The sequence below is a fragment of the Trematomus bernacchii genome, unplaced genomic scaffold (genome assembly GCF_902827165.1).
Source record: "Trematomus bernacchii unplaced genomic scaffold, fTreBer1.1, whole genome shotgun sequence".
Taxonomy (NCBI): Eukaryota; Metazoa; Chordata; class Actinopteri; order Perciformes; family Nototheniidae; genus Trematomus; species Trematomus bernacchii.
The window spans coordinates 4009754-4027980 of NW_022987840.1; the positions used below are offsets into that span (position 1 = coordinate 4009754).

Consider the following 18227-nt stretch of genomic DNA (forward strand, 5'->3'; position numbering starts at 1 on the left):
TATTGGAAAAACGACTGATTGTAGGAACACTGTGGTGCAGAGACTATTCAAAGACATGGCTCAGACTCACAGAGCTTCACTGACACCACAGCACTGCCAAGCAAGAAAAGTAACTTGTGACGCACGGAAGATGTACCATGCATGGTCACACACACACACACACACACACACACACCACACACACACACACACACACACACACACCACACAACACACAACACACACACACACACACACACACACACACACACACACCACACACACACACACACACACACACACACACACACACACTTCTTACTCCAGGCTGAAGAAGACTGTGTGCATCAGCATAGAACAGCACGAGCCTGGAGGTGACAGCGAGACACAGAGCTGGTGTTGTCAGGCCAATATCAGCCTTTTCTCTTACTTGCCGTCGTACAAATCCACACTCCTTTTTCTCTCTCTCTCTCTTAATACTCCCTTTTCTTCCTCCTCTAGCTCCTCCCTTCCTCTTTCCGCCCCGAGACTTTCTCTTCCAAAGCTGCATTACACACAGATATTCAATTAAAAAGCTGTTGAGTAAAAACTGAAAAGCCTAATGGTCACACACACACACACACACACACACACACACACACACACACACACACACATACACACACACACACACACACACACACACAACACACCACACACACACACACACACACACACAACACACACACACACACACACACCACACACACCACACACACAGTGAGATGCAGACTAATATCACACACCAGTAGGTGCAAAGAGATGGAGGGGGGAGTATTTGTCATTGAGATACAATTGGATTTATGTGAGAACTGAAGACTGCTGCAGATTTTATCAAGTTCATTCCTCAGAGTTTTCTAATTTGTTCTATGGTGAACACAAAGAACGCCACTTACAAAGACTGCTTCATTTTTCTCTCAGATGAAATCTCTGTGATAAATCAATCACAAGAATAAACGGCATTGAAATACCGTTGGTTCACTTTTATGTTTGCCATATCCTTTAAGAATTTAAAGAACACTTTTTTTAACAATAAGGAGGAAAGATCGTATTTATCTCATTAATTCACTGTGATAACACAAAGCCTATAAACCCTTCTTTTGCCAAACAATTTAAGGACAACAAGAATCAGTTTCTGTATTCTAAACAGGCTTGCAGACAATCTCAGAATCGTAGTCTAAAGACACTTTTCTTCGCACAGCTAACTGACTCCAATAACTGCAGTACTGGAGATGATTTTCTCTGCTTCGGAATTAGTCGACTTACTTCTCTGGCAGACTGCCCTGGCGCTGACACACTGTAGGTCCGTTCATTATGCAGAGTGAGGAAACGTTCTATAGTGCAGCTAAAGCCAGGTGTAACCAGGCGGCCGCCTCCTTTTTGATCTCAGAGACGTTGTTAAAATACTTCACAGGGATAGTTAAGTATACAAAAGCCCACAGTGATTTGAATTTGCTTCCAGCAGCTTTTTGTGTTTTCTAAAAATGAAAAGTGCTACACACAGCTTTTCTTCTGACCCAGAATGATCAGGATTCATCTGCAGGAGTTTGATAAGTTAAATATATACAAAATATCAATACGGTGTGCATTCAAAGCGTGTACTCACAGCAGGATGAAGACCTTTCTGTACATACAAAGCCTTTGAGGCCACCGAAATAAATGAAATCAGGTCACAAAACTGTTCTCTTTTAGGCATAATGAAAGTTCTTCAAAATGCTCCTTGTGGAATACAGGAGAAAAGCATAGGGGGGCAAAATGGAAAGGAGTTTTGCAGTACAGTTTATGTACATTTGAATAGCATAAATTGCGTATGTGTAGTCATATATGGCCTATTATCAGGAGGAAACTTATTTATGTGATAAACTTTTCAAAACTATGTCCAGATGTTCAAGTCTGTCCCCACAGGCTGCAAACACCTGTTTTAGATAACAAAGAGCAGCTGATTAGCCTGCGAGGAAAATATAAAATCCTAGCTGAGCTAATACGTGATGCGGCATTCATTTCCCATTGTTTTTTTCATTCATAAATGATCCCTTCCAAATGTAAGACCACCGTAGGGCATGATTTGTGATGCGGCTGATAAGTGTTTCACTCTGACAGTTCATAATATCTCACAGTGGAAACTGCCTGCCTGGTATGCCAGTTAGAAATGATTAAACAACAAAATAAAAAAAACAGATTAACACCAGTAAGTTGCTACATCATTGTCAGTTTTGGAATCTGAATTTGTCTTTGTTCTTTTGTGTTTGCTGGGGCAACATATCCTCATTTGAAATACTCAAATAGACCAACAAAGATTCATTATTGTACTACTGTACATAGTAACATTAGTTATTCTGACTTTTCAGGTAACATTGAAAACCATTAAGTTTTCTCAATGATTGAGTTAAATCACTCCATAGCCCCGTCTTTTTTAAGTAGAAGAAAACACATATGATAAAGCCTGCTTTGTCAGTTGAATTCAGAGACGTAGCTGTCTCTTTTCAAAATACTGAAAAATATGGAACGCTTCTATGAAAGTTATTATTATTACCGTCTTTGGGTCTTAGAAAAGCGCTATATAAATAGAATTTATTATTATTATTATTATTATTATTATAGAATTCAAGACGTACTCCCTAAAATTCACTTTATAATTTAACCAGGTCACTGGGAGCAGTCTTGCATGTTGTCTTTGTACTGAGACGTGTGCAAAAGTGTCTCCAACAGCAGAATCCACAGCTGTAAGGTCATTGTGTCGAAGTACTGACACTTCAAATTGAGAACATTTAAATGTTTTATAAAGTACAATTCAAACTAACCTGATTAAAAAAAAACTAATGTGGGCCAGTTTTATTGAACAGTTTCTTATTCAATGTAATACCTCAAATTAATAGTTTTTCCTGATTACACTTTAAAACTCATAAGATTAACTAATTAGTCAATTTATTTTTAAGGCAACAGGGAAATTTAAAGCAGCAGAATATTTCAAAATACAGCACATCTGCATCACATACAGCACATCTGCATTTGGAGTGTCTGTGTTTACGTGTGAAAGTGCTTGTACTTTACGTTCCAGTTTCCTCCCCTTGTGTCCTCCTTTTTTTTTTTAACAGCTTACTTAATATAAAGCCCTCCCTCATCAGAGTCCCTCGGTGAAGCTTTGAGCCGTGCACTTATTTAATCTACATCACTTTATCGCATTGTAATTAACACAACAAAGTTTCCTTTGGTGGCACAGTGACAGAACAATGTTTAATATCAACCAGAAAGCAATTAATAAAGTTAGATCTGGCCTTCAGTTAAAAAAAATGGAGGAGATGTTGTACACTATCTATTAGATATAGTTGATTATAAGTAAAGCCTCTCGAGATGTTTTGATCATTCCGGTAATTATTCTTCCAAAGTGAAGAGTATTTAGGAGATTGGCTTTCAAAATGGCACAGTGGATTGCACATTAATGTACCATTAAAATAACAATGGGATAAGATGACACTTAGGAAGAGACACCATTTAAAACTTGGCAGCCGATTTTTCCACTCTTAAATATCTGGGTTTCTTGGCTGAAAGGACAGTCCAACTAATGTCTACAGTGACCCGAATGCCTTTCTGTCACAGAACTGGCAGTAATGTCTCCATTCAGGAACTCTGTAAAGCGGTTGTCGTCATTCTGATCACTTTGTCCTGTCTATTTCTCCAATGCTACCACATCTATTTTTACTCTTTTGTCAAGGAGGATGTATTGCAAACTCCCCAGCAGCTCTGTCGAGGTTGTTGCACCTGGTTTCTTTGTGCATCTCCTTTTCTGTACCTAGCGCTAGCATTGCAGCTTTTATCAAGCTATTCATGATTCACACCTGGGTGGGTGATGCATCTCTGGGAGCTTGCACAAAGCCAAAGGTTAGAGAAGGTTTGTATGTAGGCCAGAGGACAGTCATACCTAACTTAAAGCTCAATTTTACAAACCATCTTTTCTTGATGAGTCTCCAATTCTTCTCTACAGTTCAAACGGTGTTCTTGTGGGACCACATTGGTCAACTGTGGTGTGAAATTGATGTTTTCAAAAGAGTTAAATTCACCAAATCAACCAAACAAGACGGTTGTTTTCTTTCCCGTCAGGCTAGTGTGTGTATACGTTTTTGATGGGGAACATCGGAAGATTTTATGATTCAAAATAAAGCAAAGAAGTAGACAGCAGTTGCCATGCAAAATGTTACTGTACGACAGAAAATAACTGTACCAACAACTAATGGCTTCACGTGTTGGTAATACTGTATGCGGGCTAAAGCAGTATCTACAGTCAGTGGAGAGGCTCTATGATATTGCATTTACACATTTCAGACCTATTCACTTTTTCAGCACAGCACTTCTCTCTCACTCGTGATAAGCTAACATGCACTCTAGGTTTGAATGCATAGAAAGCAAGACCATTTGGGTAGAATATACTGTAGGGCAGTGAGTGAAAAACACTCACACCTGCATTTACTGCTATCTAATGATCCTAAACGCAGCACATCACCACAAAACTCTGGCTGAAGAGCTGTGAAGTGCCCAATAGTAAAGATCAGCTGTTTCGGGCAGCTGCCAGGTGTGAATGTGTGTAACTCTGTGTGAAGCAGGTTGTCACTGAGCACATGCACTCAGCTAACACTGAAAAAATAAGAAAACTGCTGTGAGGAAATAACTGCCATCTTGTCTGGAGGTGATACTAGTGAGTGCTTGATGCTGAGTAGTTTCAGTCCAGGGGGATTTTAAACGTAGTAACCAGCTGTATGAAGTGGTTTATTTCCCAGAAGAATGAATGCCGATGCGCCAGATCTCCATAATGTCACCCCAGGGGATGTTGTGAAATGAGAGGATGTGGTTTGATGTGGCATATGTGCAGGCTGTCTGTCAGTATGATGTATGTCTGACTGCGAGTGCCATGAAGACATTACGATATTTTTTATGTGAACTGGAAAGTAATAGCACACCAAATATAAAAAGAATTGTACCAATACAGTTCTTGGTCCGTCTACATCAACATCTGGAGTGTAAGGCTAGTTCTGGTTTATTACTAGTTGGATCCTAGATCATTCCTAAAGGTTATGATACAATTGTATTTAGAAACATAGCATTGGAAGTGCGACAGGGGGGTAATTCTTAATTGAAAAATAAATCTTTCTTACTTCTAACAAACGTCAATCACAGCAGGCGGTCTTAAGATGTTATAACTGACTCAGATTGGTCGGGAGCTAATGCATTTGTGCGCCTACAGTAATTGTGTTTTCCTATTTAACACCTTAAAGTGACATGTTTTTTTTAACGAATCCTAATTTCCTTTTTTTGCTCATATCCCATAGAAAATGCTATAGTACCCCCCTGGTTGAGAACCACTGGTGTAGATCGTCACATGTCATTGATCATTGAGTTTGCAGGTATACTGTGAAGATCAATGAGCAAAGTAATGCGAAGAAACTGACAGCATCTCTCAGCGCCAAAGCCATAGAGCCACATCCTGGAACATTTAAAGTAAACTAATGAATGCAGATACTATATAGACATATGGATACTTTACACTAATGGTGTATGCAGCCTAAGCACATCAAACACTTAGGGAAGGCGGTTTCATTGGTCTGAAATCATCTGTTTCTAACACCTTGAAGAGGGGTAGCGTTTGGTGAGTGACCCTTTCACGGAGGCTTTAAATCCTTTCATCGCTACATGGCAGATAGAAGCAGTCCCCATGGACTCGAGAGCTGGCAGGATGCTCTGAGTGTGTGTTTGTAAGCTGACTACCACACCTGAAGCTGACTAAGAACTGCAGTGTAGTCGGAGAGCTAAAGACCCTCGTGTGCGGTGAGCTATTGGCCAGCTGTCATTCAAACCGAGGATAGGCTTGCTTGCTTGCTTTCTCTCGCTATTTTTTCACTTTGTGCATGTTATTAAGGTATTATAATATAGCTGTCCGTTATATCACACCAGCCCACGGGGTATATCACTCAGAGAGACATTTTATGTTGCATAATCGTCCATTTACATACCGCTTTGCATACAAAACCCTAATGCATGGTGTTGTTAAAAGTGACCTGCCATATCATCTCAAAATTCCAGCTGTGAGCAAACATATTCATAAAAGAAGAGAGGGAGATCTGATTGTCAGCCAGGTGGTGAGAAGATTCAGTCCGAAATTTCCGTTTTTATCTTAAGCCATTTTCGAATAATGTCAGAAAAACTTGATATCGCTCCATCTGACTGACTGTAACCGCCCACCCAATCACCGGAGGAGGACGGATATCTCCTGTGCAACAGACTCGCTCGTCTCAACTCAGAAGGACCTTGGATGTTAAAATGTAAAGCTCTGCCCTCGCAATGTTGCTCTACTGTATTTTTTCAGAGTTTAAGGCTTTCATGCTCAGGTGAACAAAGCTGTTCTGCAATGTTTTCCACAGCCACGAATTACATCTAAAGTAAAGCTATATTTTCCTCTCCAGCCCTGGAAAAGGTTATCCATACCTTCATGTTCACTTGAAAAGACTGAACTCTACAGTGCCTGTGGCATCAGTCACATAAGTCCTGGTTACAATTATTTATAATCAACAAACACTCAACGTGTCTGTAGTCAGCTCAGGTCTGAGATTCTTTTATACTGTATATCAGAATCAGAATACCTTTATTAGTCCCACAGAGGGGAAATGTACGTAGTTACAGCAGAAAAAAGAGCCACAGACAGCTTAATGTTACATATGTTACATATGTTACATGCATTAAAAAGTACTAAGTTATGATATAATAAAAAATAAAAAATATATAATAAAAAATAAAAAGTTACTTCATTTTCAAAATACACATCCTGTAACAGTTCTTAGGATTTAGCAGCCAGGTATATATAGCACAGTTTTAACGGCATATATATTGCACATATTGCACATAGTTGGTTGGTATTTAACAGTGAGGGGTGTTATAGTCTGTGTTGTGGTGTGTGTGTCCCTGTATAGTCTGATATAAAGGGAAAGCAAGGACTTGTATAAGTATAATGCAGCAAACAGCTCTGTGAAGCTTTACTAAGCACAAAGCTGGTTGATAACATCCAAATGATAAGAATCTGATAAGCAGGTGTAACATTTATATATATTTATATATTTAGTTATGGGATGCTAACACCTGCTTATAAGCACCAAAAACGTTGATTGATTGGCTTTGGTTTGCAGATATTTGGTCATTGAACCTGATAATGGCACAAGGGAAAAGTTATTTTAAATTATCCTTAGGTGGAAGATAAATGTCTGAAGTACCAAATGTCATGGCAATCCATCCAATAATTGTTGACACATTTAGTTTAAAAACTCAAATGTTAAACTCATGGTGGTGCAAGAGGAAAGATCAGATCAGAAGAACAAACGTATAAGGATTCATCCTTTGTGGGCCATTATGTCTTTCCAAAATGTAAAGGCAATCCATCCAACTTGTTGCAATATTTTAATCTCACTGAACGACATACCAACATTTCCATCCACCAAACCGGTCATCCGGGTCTCAGTGCTTAACCCTGCATCCTATGAAGCATTTAGAACAATATTAAAGTCCCAGCAATGTAATGTCACATGTTAGGTGTACTTTTAAGATAAACGGTCATTCCCTAGTAGTTAATATAACCCACAATGAAAGTTATTACAGCAATTTTACACGACATCGGTCATAAAACCAAAATGAAATCTTCCTGAAATGATGCCCACACACACCTACACAAAGTACGGGTTAATCGTAACACCTTCCAAGAACCGAATCTCTCTGACTTACAGTATGATAATGAGCCTCTATTTGCAAAACCTAAAATATGCAACTCAGTGAAACACTCAGTACATATAAAACAGTTTACCCAAGTGCCGTATTTCTCACACAGTTTATCGATCCAACCCAGCAAAAATGCAACTTCGTAAAAGTGCTGCCCTCGTTTTCTGGAGGTCCACGTCCATCAAAAGTCGAACACAACGGGATAGAAAACGATTTGTATTCATTCACAGTTCCAAAGGCAAGACAGGCAGACGATTCAGCAAATCTCTTTAAACACAAGCCCGGGATTCTTAAGGCCAGATCCTCACTTCTCCCAGGGGATGAATCCCAAGGTTTATAAACTGTCACCCTGCAAAGTAACAGTGCTGCACTGGCTCAAAACGCTTCCATTGTCATCACACTTTAAATTAACTCTTATCGTTGAGCTCTGGACACTTAGGAAGCTCATTATGCCGGCCTATACAGTATCACAAAGCGATAGACTGTGAATTAAAGTCTAATCCAGATTTCTTTATCATACAGTTATACTAAAAAGGAAGTATAATGTCTTTCAAAATGTCCCTTTGTGACTTTTTTCTGGACCTACTTAGTAAATAAATCTCGTTTTTGGAGATTGTTCCAAATTGGAATAAATCCACCACTTAGAGCCTGACAGCTTGCCAACCGTCACTAAGACCCTTAAAATCCTCAGCAGTAGGCTAAGCTCAGGTTTTCTTTCTAATGATGATGGAACAAGTCAGGAATTGGACCGTTTGGGCTGATTTGACTGCATATCACAGACTCAAAAGGTCAACTGTAGCAAAACGCCCCAAATCAATGTTGAGTCCACATGTATGCAAGGCCTTCTCATGTAATCATATGAAAACAGAAATATAGAAGTGGATTAAAGGTCAGAATACAGCAGCGTGACTTCTATCAGGTTAGCCATACTGACAGATGGGAAACAGGATGAGTGGCATTTAGACCCCATTTACACGCAAACGCAAACGCAAACGCATACGAAACGCAAACGAACCAAATACGATATCAAAAAAGTCTTCCGTTCACACGAGACCGCTCGAAAGCGCTGGAGATGCTGTAGTACATATGCCGGGCCTGTAAGTGGCGCTGTACTTCTGCCACAAAATACATCAAAAGCTGCGAAGAATACCCCCGAGCATGGTTAGATGGTTGCCCTTCTGTTTATGCCCCGCGGTGGATTTAGCAACATGTAGTTCATATAGTTCTCCATGTCCACTTGTTGCTGATGGTTGTGGTAGAGGAGCTGTAGATTGTGCACTAACATCTGTAGCATGGTCGAGCTGTAGATTTTGCACTAACATCTGTAGCATGGTCAGTAGCTACTGACAGTAGCTACTGACCATGCTACAGCAGTGAGCAGCAGAGGTGGGGAGAGGGAGGCGGGGCTATGGCTTCATTGTTATCAGGAAATGATCGTATAGGGCGTACACACTGAGCCGTTTGGCCCCCCAGAGCGTTCCGTTTGCAGATCTATCCACCTTGGGACCCGTTATCGTTTGTGGGGTCCGTTTCCGCGTTTCCGTTACGGCCTCGTCTGAATGAACGGGCTATACGAAAGAGAAAAGTAGCGGATACAACCGTTTGCGTTCTCGTGTAAAAAGCACCTTAGAGTTTCACGCCTGCTTTGATATTTTATTCTGTAGGTATCAAATAGTCAATTTCATTTGGGATATTTTTTGACAGTAAGTAGTACCTCGAAAGACATGAAGATGAAGGGCACATTTCTGAAATCAGTATAATACAATTAGACGCTGGCCATTCATGCTTCAGTATGTCTGGTCTGCAACTCACCAACACATGGCTAAATAACATTAGTTTAAGTTGTGTTTTTGACCTTCTCTAAGCTACCGAATTCAGAGAGAGTCTTTAGGCATAATTTGGCAAAAATAATGATCAAGGTGGGATGTACAGTAGGACAGTCAATAAAGAAGAAGAGTGCAGGATTGGCTCCACTTGCATATGTAAGTATATTATACAAATATTATTTAATACAGATATACTGTAGATGCTTCCACTTTCTGGAGCACAGAGACATAGTTTACTTATCATTTTCTTGATAGATAAAGCAGTAAAGTACTGTAATCTATTAGAAATAACTGTAACTTGATGGGACAGTTGTGACTCAAGACAGAGGTCTTTTCAACTGAAATGTGCTTTTGTGATAGTTGTATTAAAGGTCCCCTATTATACTGTTTTTCATCAATATATTATAGGTCTCAGATATATACAAAACATGTCTCTGAAGTGTTTGGCTCGAAATACCAAACAGATCATGCATTGTAGCATCCCATAATCCCCTCTGTTTCAGCCCTGTTTCAAAAGGGCTGATTCTCTGTCTGTTACTTTAGATGAAAATAAGGAGCCCCTCCCCACGCCCCTCTGAGAGATATTTGGTTAAAAAGAACACAATGGTGCTCTAGGAGGAGATTCAGGTGATAAGGTGTGGGGGGGGGGGTTACCTTGGTTGGTTATTGGCTAATGGTTACACAAGCCAAAAAATCGTTATGACATCATAAAGTGTCATAGTGTCATAATTTAATATTATAATTAAATGATTGCTTAACCCTATATAAGGCCCATGCCTGCACCTATTCTGGTCAACAAAATTCAAAATGCGTATAAACTGTGAATTGCATCTGGTAACGAGTGCAATGTGGCAGCTTTTTACTTCACCCAACAAGGCAGATGTTCTGTTTACTTTAAATATGAACAAAAAAGTTTGCCTCAAAACACAGACCCTGAAATGAGTCAGACACAATTATCTGTAATCTTTTGTTTAAGACTACCCGAGCTGACAGATTGGAATGACTCATGATGAATATATCAACACTAACAACAGTAGAAAGTCTTTTTTTCACCTTTTTTTCCTTTTGTGATACGTCTCTTACTTATGCTCGTCTTTTTGGGAGGGAAGATGTAGCCTACAGTGCTTGTTGAGTGGGGAGAGGAGTGGGATGGTGAGGAGAACAGGGTTAAAGGCGGTGTGGTGAGACAGAATAGAAAGTGCAGGATTTGGAGAATTACAGTATAGGGTTAGGAGGAGGCCTCAACATCTCCTATCCATGCTGATGCTGTATTATTTATTTATAGCATGTATATTTTCTATTTCCACATGTATATTGTGTATTTTCTTTTCTTTTCTTGTTTATTTCTTTGTTTTATTGTAAAATGCCTTGTCTTTTATGCTGCTGCAACAAAAACAATTTCCCAAATTGGAATCAATAAAGTACCATCTTATCTTATCTTATCTTATCTTATCTTATCTTATCTTATAGGGAGGCTGTGGCGCAGTGGGCTAGTGCGTTGGTGTTGGGATCAGGGTAGCACAGGTTCAAACCCCACTGCAGACAGCATGTCGTTGTGTCTCTGGGCAAGAGACTTCACCACAAATTGCTCCTGTGGGGGATTGTCCACAGTATTGAGTATGTAAGTCGCTTTGGATAAAAGTGTCTAACAAGTAACATGTAATGTAATGTGATATATAAATCTGGAATAAATTCTACGAGCAGACACTGAAAAAGAAAAGGCCCTGAATGCAGCATCCGTGCTGAAATACACTGCTCAAATGCTGTATGAAGGTCACACTTTCTAAAGAGCACTGGAACAATTGCCGAGTTGCTTTATCACAATTGTGTGCTAAGCTGAGGTGGCTAGAGGAATAAGAGAGAACTACAAGGACAAACTGAAGGAGAGTCACGTATGGTTAAACCACTGTTGCTGAAAAACTATTCAGCCAGTGTTAACAACCAATCAGCTTTTCTAGTGCGGCGTATTTTTTCTCCCTGTGGCTAAGTCATTCAGATAATAAGGTTCCTCTAATAACAGAACAGACTCAGATGAAGTCAATTTACAATTTGAACACAAAACATTAAAGGCCAAATTCATTAATGGGGATTATCTGGAAAGGTTAATGAGGGAGAGAGGGGGAGCATGTGAATGCTTTCTTTGTGTTTTCCCACTTTGCATCTAAGTACAACAACTAAATAGTGAAATAGGAAGGGCGTTTTATCTCATAATGTTATGGGGTTTAGCTGGAAAGTGTCCTTAACTCACACTGTCATAATCCTTCCATTACAATTCTGTTGGCCATATGAGCAATTACAAGAGACGGTATTACTCACCTTTTATTACGATATTATGGAAGTACTGGGAATCAAGTAAGAAGATACAATTCTGGTGATCCACTTTCTCTTTTACTAAATCGTTTTCTCTCTTGGTTTTTAAGATACAGTAAGGGCAGGTTGAATAAAGTGAAAAGAATCTTTGCCGGAATAATTTTTTGTTAATATGTATAAAGCTGTGAAAAAAATGGGTAGGTCAACACCTTTATATTTATAACTCGCCACTCAGGGCCTCCATACACTATGTATTGATGAACTTTGCATTGTAGAGCTGAACTGAAACACACTTAATGTAACATTTAGAAACATTAATCCAAGACAATAAGTACTTATGTCGTCTTTTTGTGATATTCTTATTGGTTTGCTACTAAATATGAAACAAACACAAGAGGAAAAAAGGTTTTTGTTTAGTTAAGAAAAGTCATAGCCCTTGTCATAATCATGAAAAGTTCATTACTGCTCATATTTGCATACAATGCTTATTCTGCACTGTAATTAACGGCAAAATGAATGTCTTCATTATGTGTTACTTGGCACCTGGACCTAAAATGTTTTTGTGAACCTTAAAGGCACAAAGAGGTGAAAGAAAGAGGAAAATGATTGCATCTGCATCGCTTAATGTGTTATGACAGCAACAGTGGAGTGAACAACCTATTGAGGCATTATGTGTTTGACTAGTCGCATATCGAATGTGGAGCTTAATATCTTCCATCTGAGTGTGTCCCTACATCAGGCATCCAGCTGGGATTGTTGTCAAATGTCTCTATTCATCAATATCTTGTGAAAAATGCAGGCTTTTACCCGCTGAGGAATAATGAATCGAGGTTGACGTATTAATGTTGTCACAAACACATGGATGAGTGTTTGGGAGCTGCTGCAGCTGCAGATTAATCTATTCTCAGAACAGGAAAACATTCTGAACGGACCGAACATTTGAATCTATTGATGAAAGCGAGGTTGTGTCTTCCAATTTTGTGGAGGGCACAGTTCATTCATAATTCTGGAACAGAATGAATGTGGTCCTAAATGTTTCCAAATTGTGTTCAATTGAAACATAGTTTAGACTAGAGGTTAAAGGTGGGGTAGGTAATTTTGGAGAAACCAGCTCGAGTGCGCTAGAATTTGAAAATACACAACCGGAGAAAATCTTCCACTTCCTTACAGAGCCCCTCCTCCAACACACACGAACGCGCACATGACCAATGAGGGCACGAGATAAGTTTGTGCACAGATGGAAGGCTGACAGGCAGGTAGGCCATCCAGTTATTTTAGCCGGGCCGGCTAGAAGATTTAGGCTAAAACGCACTCATAAGTCACTTCAGCTGTCACGACTAAACGTAGTGTGTCACGACTAAACGTAATGTGTCACGACTAAACGTAATGTGAGTTACATATTGACAGGCCAAAATAATGCTTGGTTGCTGTTGGTTTTGTGTGCTCCCTGTAGTATGGTGTCTGTATTCAGACTAAGATTGTTTATTTTGTCACTGAACCTTTGTCAGATCATTGTTTAATGTAACGGGAGGCGTGTGGCGCAGTGGGCTAGTGCGTTGGTGTTCGGATCAGGGGAGCACAGGTTCAAACCCCACTGCAGTCAGCATGTCGTTGTGTCCCTGGGCAAGACACTTCACCCCAAATTGCTCCTGTGGGGATTGCCCACAGTATTGAGTATGCAAGTCACTTTGGATAAAAGCGTCTAACAAGTAACATGTAATGTAATGTCAGATGTTTTGTAAAATAGGTCATGTGGCATTTTGTAGATTTAAACTCTAATTATGGACTAACAAAAACCTCCATTTACTTTTTTATTGAGCTGATCAATCCTAATGTCTGGGTCTTTGAGCATAGTCCCTACAGATGGTCCACCATGGTGTCAGTGCATTATAGCCTGTAGCCTAGCATGATGATATGCGAATATGTTTTCAATATGAATACACATGAGAAATATTAACTGGCATTGCCGTGTCAGCATATGTCAAAACGTTGTGTGCATGTCAACTGATGTGTCATTGTTTGACTGCTTCGAGGTCAGAAAGCCACTGGAAACATAGGGAAATATTTATCCAGTTGAATCAGCACAACTGTGGCAAAACAGCAGATTCATAGACGGGGGACGTCGCAGGGGAGGCCCTTAAAATAGCAGAATGAGACGGAGAGGTGGAGGGTGAAGGAAGCGGGAGAAACTGAGCGGGACATTTGTAGAGGGCCCAGAGAGACTGAGTCAGGCAAGACAAACAGAGGAAGGCAGCTATCAGAGGGTCGGGTTCAGACCCCAAGCTGAGTTTGAACGGACAATAAAGCAATATAAATGCAGAGAGGAAAAAGAACAGTGAGAAAAGCAGACTGCAAAAATAAAACTTAAATAGATAGAGGAAGAAACAAAGAGACAGAACTCAGAAGATAATCATGATAATCAAGGTATATGTGAGTTTCATCTCAAAGCAAGATAAATCACCCAACATCACAAAGGAATAGCTGGGAGAAATCTGGCAGAAAGAAAACATCTGCCTTCAGCCCAGATGAGTTGCTTTTATCTCCGCTCAGATGCAGAGTGAAGCGCTGAGCGTCGCTAGTAACACAGAGAGTAATGGCTTAAAGATGCAAAGAGCTTTACATCATTGCTGTTGCTATGCAACTGTTCTATTATTATAAACAAGCCAAGCTAAGTAATACAGGTGATAACGATCTTGCAAATGAAAATGGACAAGAAGGAAGGTTAGCTTAAATAATGTTATGACCATAAGGTGTTCCATAAAGACAGGTTTCATTGATAGCACGTTCTAAGTGCTCAGGGACAGTTTAATTCCACAGGCCATAAGACTATTCAACTCCTGAACTTTTTAAAGAACATCCATAAACATTCATCTGTTTGCATCTTGCTAATTATTTATCTAATATATCATATTCTATTTACTTGTATATAGACTATCTTGCATTATTTCTATTATATTTGTATGTACTTGCACACTCAAAACATTCTCTTTCACCATTTTATCTGTTTTATTTGTTCTATGTCCTATATATATTCATGTTGCACTGTTGGAGGAGCCTGTGACTTAAGTTTTCCATTGCCATATCTACACTGTAGCTACTGTAATGTGCACATGACAATAAAGCTTGAATCTAATCTTGAATCTGAATCTAAGTGACCTGAAGATATTTAATTGGAATTTAAATGTTTTTAAGCAAGACAAAAAAGTGTTGGTTAGACATTGATTAACAACACGATTAGAAAATGTTTTAACTACAGTAAGACTGTTTAAAGGTTTGTCTGCTCACCCATCTCGGGATGTTGCCTTCCATCAACAGGAACGCTGACTGTCCGCCGCAGCAGCTTGTTCCTGTGAGACTCTGAGCGCCGCTCGCGCATCAGCAAAGGGTGTACCTGCATGGAGAAAGCACAAGGTTAGAACACAAAGATACACTCCTGCAGCACTGCACAGAATATCAACACACAGGTGGCTCTTTACCCTTCTCTTTGTAGCATTTTAGAAACCAGTTTTCACAATGTGCCTGAAATATAATCACGGTTCTGTAGGAAACCTCTGCGGCAAAATGTATCTCAGCATTCAAAGGCCAGAAAACTGCTTTTTCAGAATAGTGAAATAATTAAAATAGTTGGTAACAAAATAAATGCCAAAGGGATGTAGAAATACAGTAGATAGTAGCTAGTAATGAACACAAAAACATGAATGAACTGATAAGCCTTTAAATAAAGAAACTACCAACGGCAACCAAGTTGATCAACTGAATCCAAGAAATGTATTCAAGGTTAATGTTGGGTACCATGCAACCCACAGGCTAGCAGTAATATCCTATTCTTTAAAGTCGTAGCACATCATTCAACTAAAGTAAAAGCAAGAATGGCTTATGTGGTAAGATACAAAGCTAGGATTCAAAATCCTCAACTGTAGTTTATTGTGTAATACATTACATCTAATCTGGACGAACTGGAAATTGAAATATATATAGAAAAATAAACCCACAATTCCCAGCTCCACTACATTCGGCCCCACAGTCCCTGAATTCATAAAAGTAAGGCTTGAGGGAGAATAAATGGGACATTTGAAACCCAGTCACACTGAGAAAATACATCATACATTGTAAAGTACAGGGTTATAAATCTCAACTGAACAACAACGCTAGTACTTCGTTGGCACTGGGCCCCAGAACACCAAGAAATACACGACAAACACAAATGACTGCAGAATTTCATGATGAGTTTCCTTTCAAAATAACACATTTTTGATGTGATTGATGGGTGAATGCTGGGCTGTTTGTGTTAGAACACAATTAGATTAACTAGGTGGGGCTGAGAAGCTGGAGAGTACGAAGCGTTTTAGTCTCTTTTAGCTTGCTAGTTTTCTGCAGCTACATCAGGCAGCAGTAATACGATTGCAAAACTCGGCCATATAGTCTTCCATATAGTCTTCCTTAAAGGGGCCATATTATGCTTATTTTATTAGTATTTAGTGCCTCTACTGTGACATATTTCCATGCTTTAATGTTCAAAAAGCTCTTTATTTTTCTTACTGCCTGTGCTGCAGCGCCACCGCAGTCTGCTCTGATTGGTTAGCTGGCCGGCTCTGTTGTGATGCTGTGTGGTCAACCGCTTAGAGATGTCCCGCCCCTTAGTCTATCACATACAATGTGTTGGAGCGCTAGCGCGAGTGTTGCATAGTGATGTCACTAAGTTACGGAAGTCATTTAAGAAGTCCAATCGCGGCGTTTCAGGCAGGGGGGGAGAATGTAATTGCATTGTTCCCTTTGCCTAATGTTTTTAAATGTGGCATGCAAAACATTCTAAAACACATCTCAATGAAATGAAGTCCAGTTTAACACCACTGCACAATACAACTGCAATAATAAAGACTTTGTTAAATATCTATATATTTTTTATAAAAGGCATATTTATGGTTGAGTTCTTCTGTTGGATTGCTTCAGATTTTACACATATGTATAAAGTTGCTACGGAGTGTGTATAGTATTCGTTTTGCTGCTTGTTTTAGAGTTGTTTCTCCTTAATAGCAGCCTCGACAAATGCAGAATTATGGATTTAAAGTGCTCGTTTCAAAGATGGATAGTGTAGTCCTTGGAAAGTGAATGGCAGCCTATCCTGTATGAACTGAATATTCCTTCCTTTCATAAAGTCAAGGTGTCTGCGGAAATGATAGCGGCCTTGTTTGTGTTCTGATACAACGCCGCTGTGCCTCTGAGTGTGTCCTATAGAGACTAGCGGCTAACAGCAATGCAACATCGCAACATAAAAGCGCTGGTGTGAACACAGACTGCCAGTGTTAGAAGGTGGGGCTAACTACAGAGAGCTGTGCAGCCCGGGGGCTTTGGGGAGAAGCCAACAACAGTGAAGGACACTGGCAGGTCACACTGAGCCATATGTCCCACAAGACAGCCGAGTGCCACTCACTCTAAAAGGTCCTCTGTTAATACGAAAACCCGCCGGAGTGTGTGTGTGGGTTTTTTTTGTTTGTGTGTGCCTGCATATTTTACTACTTTTTGTACGTGCAGATGTGTGTCTTTCAAAGCGAAATGAGTACATGAACATTTAATACAGACACTGCTCCACTTCAAGCTACTAATATTCTACTGCTGCTGCCACGCTATAGCTGTATCACATTGGACACATGAACACAAAACCATAATCTAGTTAGACCAGCAAAGCAGAAGATGCCTCACATCACAGCATCGGGATCCTGTTTATACGAGTCCATATATCCAACTTAATCAGGGACAAGCACCATAAATCAACGGCCTCCATGATTACTCTCCACTTTGCTGCTTGTGCAACCAAAGTGCACAAAACTACATTGTAAAGCAGTGCTTCCTTGGGACCAACATATTGCTTGTTGTGATGAGATTACAGTACAAACTGCTTTATGAAAAATATATTATGCTGCATACATTCTTTATGAGACCAGTTTGAGAATGCACAGAGCGTGTATGCTAATGTTTTCCCTTTTGTGAAGACACAGTCAGAAGATTTTGCCATTTATCAAGTTTGTATTTGTCATCCGTCTGTCCTCTAGTTCAATCCTGAATGAGATATCTACCTCTGCATTGATTGCCATAAAATTAAGCTTCAATCATTTGTTGTATACAGAGGAAGATTGAAAATGATTGTAGTGCCACAGCAGGTCGACATTTTCATTGGGCAGATACTTTAGCTTGTTAGAGGATGATATATTATGTGTTGGCATAACATGGTATTGTTTAAATGTTGTTAAAGTTTGCATTTAATTATCTATAAGATGTAATAATGTGACTTTTATTATGTGTTTATATTGCAATGAATGGTGT

General features: G+C 39.6%; 1 protein-coding gene across 2 annotated transcripts in view; it reads right to left on the reverse strand.

The window, feature by feature from the left end:
- Positions 1–18227, reverse strand: part of syngap1b (synaptic Ras GTPase activating protein 1b) — an 85285-nt gene that overhangs the window by 56088 nt on the left and 10970 nt on the right. For both annotated transcript variants that reach the window (XM_034112847.1, XM_034112846.1), the window contains exon 2: positions 15192–15297. In XM_034112847.1, the coding sequence (XP_033968738.1) occupies positions 15192–15297 (106 nt within the window). The remainder of the gene's footprint in view (positions 1–15191; positions 15298–18227) is intronic.